The following is a 2,835-nucleotide window of genomic DNA, read 5'->3' as shown; positions in this document are numbered from 1 at the left end:
CTAATGTTCTGTGATTCTGTGATTCTGTGTTAGTCTACACATGCATCTTTATTTGCCAGTTTTGTCGGGTACCTGAGACTAAAGGAAACACAGGCAAAGCACTAAGTGGATGTCAAGATCTGCTTCTTTCCATTCATTATTGTGCAGTGAGATTTACTCTGTGTGCTAAGGGCTAAAGTGGAGTAAAGAACAGAGTGGAGTGGTAAGTCTTAAACTAGAAGTGAAATACAGATTCTCCTTTGACCTCTTCATTAGCTGCCCTGGGTTGGCAAATTTTTCATAGCAAAATGTGCTTGCTGTCTAGAGGCATATTTGTTTTAGTGTGCCATTAACTCTATTATTTTGGTTTAAGCAGCTATAAAAGAATTTATATTCCAGCATGAGATGACATTCTTCCTATCTGTATTTTGCTGTGACTCTGGAGCTGATAATAGTCTCATAGTGTCCATGATTATTCCACGACTAGTTAGGATAACGCCTGCACTTATGTTTAATTTTAGGAGACCTGTTTGGCAGCTTTCTGTTGAATAACCATAGTTACTACAGCAAGAGCTACCTCTTGCCTCTGCAAGCAAACACTGATAGGTTTCCTACAGATTAAGTCAACAATAAAACTGGGAATGAACTATTGATTTATTTGGATTCAGCAAACAAGGGAAAACAGATTTGCAGGTTCTCAAGCTAGCAGGAGTGAGAGCCCAGCTTTTCAAGGCAGCTGAGCTGATCTGCAATGGAAATGGCTACATAGCTCCTTCCCCTTCCCTTGCACCAGCCCTGGCATTTGTCTGAGCCCAAGATGTAGCAGAAACTTATTCTGAATAGAAAATTATGGGTTTTTTTATTCCTAAACTGGCTCGCTGTGGGGTCAGACATGTACCAGAGCTGGTGTAAAGGAGAAGGAAGGTATGGTGGAGGGCGAAGGTATGGTGGAGGGCAAAGGTATGTCCTTTCCAGAGGTGGTGCTTAACTGCACCGTAAAATTGCATCCTCCGTTCGTCTCAGCTGATTGCAGAGGAGTTGTGTGGAAACTACGCCAACCGGGATATGGCCTAAATTAATTAGGAGATGTTTTCTAAGGTAAAGCACATTGGAAGGAGAAAGCCTGGTGGGTTTTTTTTTTACTGAATGGAACCGCAGACTGTCACATGCTTATGGTGGCACTGCTTGCTGGCTCCCTGCTGGGCTGGCTGCACTCAAATGTGTGTCAGGGGACTCTGCTGCAACAGCTTTGTTGCTTTAATTATATCTTCAGATACCATGGAAGATGTTGGGATGTGTCTGGTTCTTGTCCTGTCCTTTTTTTCCCCTCCAAATTCTGTGTTCGCAAGGGAGATGGCATCAGGTGGAGCCCAGGACACACCTCTTGCTTTGAAGTCAGCAGTCATTGTGCTGTAGGCATCTGTGGGAGAGATTTCACTTTTAGCACAATAGTAAGACTTGTTATTTTAGCATGATTTTGGAAGACTTCCAATTTCTGGCACTAAACTGAGCTAAACAAAGTCCTGCTCAAGTCTGTTATGAGAAAAAAACATCCTTGTGCTTGTTCTCAAGATACAAGCTCCAAAAGTAATTCCCCACTTCTCATTTCTGTGATGAATTATTACCATGTAGTTACCTTTATATATTTATGACTCCAGTTTAACCTTTCAAACAGGTAAATGCAGCTAAATGTGTGGTGTTGGATTTTTTTTTATTTTTATTTTATAGAATTAGTCCCAGTGTCGTGACTTTTCCATCATGTCAGAACCCATCACGCTCAATGTTGGAGGAAAACTCTACACCACCTCTCTGTCCACCCTGACCAGCTTTCCAGACTCCATGTTGGGGGCCATGTTTAGTGGGAAGATCCCAACCAAGAAGGACAGCCAAGGCAACTGCTTTATCGACAGAGATGGCAAAATCTTCCGCTATATCCTGAACTTCTTACGAACTTCTCACTTGGACCTCCCTGAAGACTTTCAGGAAATGGGCTTGCTTCGACGGGAGGTAGATTTTTATCAAATTCAGCCACTGATTGAGGCCTTGCAGGAGAAGGAGGTGGAGCTTTCTAAAGCAGAAAAGAATGCCATGCTCAACATCACCCTCGATCAGAAGACCCAGACTGTTCACTTCACTGTTCGAGAAGCACCCCAGATCTACAGCCTGTCTTCCTCCAACATGGAAGTGTTCAGTGCTCATATCTTCTCCACGTCATGTCTGTTCCTGAAGCTTCTTGGATCCAAACTTTACTATTGCTTCAATGGAAACCTCTCTTCAATCTCCAGCTACCTGCAGGACCCCAACCATTTGACCTTGGATTGGGTTGCAAGTGTGGAAGGCCTTCCCGAAGAGGAGTACACCAGGCAGAACTTAAAGAGACTCTGGGTGGTGCCAGATAATAAGCAAATCAATAGTTTCCAGGTGTTTGTGGAAGAAGTGCTAAAAATAGCCATGAGTGATGGTTTCTGCATAGATTCTGCTCATCCACATACTTCAGATTTCATGAATAATAAGATTATTCGCCTAACTCGGTACAAGTAGGAATGGCTGTTTATTATGGTGCCAGCATGGAGATAACACAGGTTAAGTGTTTCCCTTTAAAACACACTTACAGCCTAATTCAGAATCATGCTTACCTGGATTAAGAGTCACTAACAGGGAGATGATTTTCCTTTAATGTATTTACCAATACAACCTTTCAGAGTATGTCCATATTCTAGATGGAAGGAATATTGTCTAGCGCCTGAATTAAGGATTGGTTCTGTCTCTGCCTCCACCTCTGACCTGCTTGAGAGGATTGACAATTGGGAGGAAAATCACTTAACTTCTGTTCTTATGTTTTCCAGTTGGAAAATG

At 42.6% G+C, this 2,835-nt stretch overlaps 1 protein-coding gene across 1 annotated transcript; it reads left to right on the top strand.

Annotated features, from left to right (window-relative positions):
• The first annotated feature begins 1,737 nt into the window (after window positions 1-1,737).
• On the top strand, window positions 1,738-2,520 carry KCTD21 (potassium channel tetramerization domain containing 21). Its single transcript, XM_010188544.1, has one exon. The coding sequence runs from the start codon at window positions 1,738-1,740 to the stop codon at window positions 2,518-2,520; it is 783 nt and encodes a 260-aa protein (XP_010186846.1).
• The last annotated feature ends 315 nt before the right edge of the window (window positions 2,521-2,835 follow it).

The sequence above is a fragment of the Mesitornis unicolor genome, unplaced genomic scaffold, assembly GCF_000695765.1.
Source record: "Mesitornis unicolor isolate BGI_N332 unplaced genomic scaffold, ASM69576v1 scaffold46547, whole genome shotgun sequence".
Classification (NCBI taxonomy): Eukaryota; Metazoa; Chordata; class Aves; order Mesitornithiformes; family Mesitornithidae; genus Mesitornis; species Mesitornis unicolor.
Note: the sequence above shows the minus strand (reverse complement) of the source record. Positions and strands in the feature narration are given on the sequence as shown.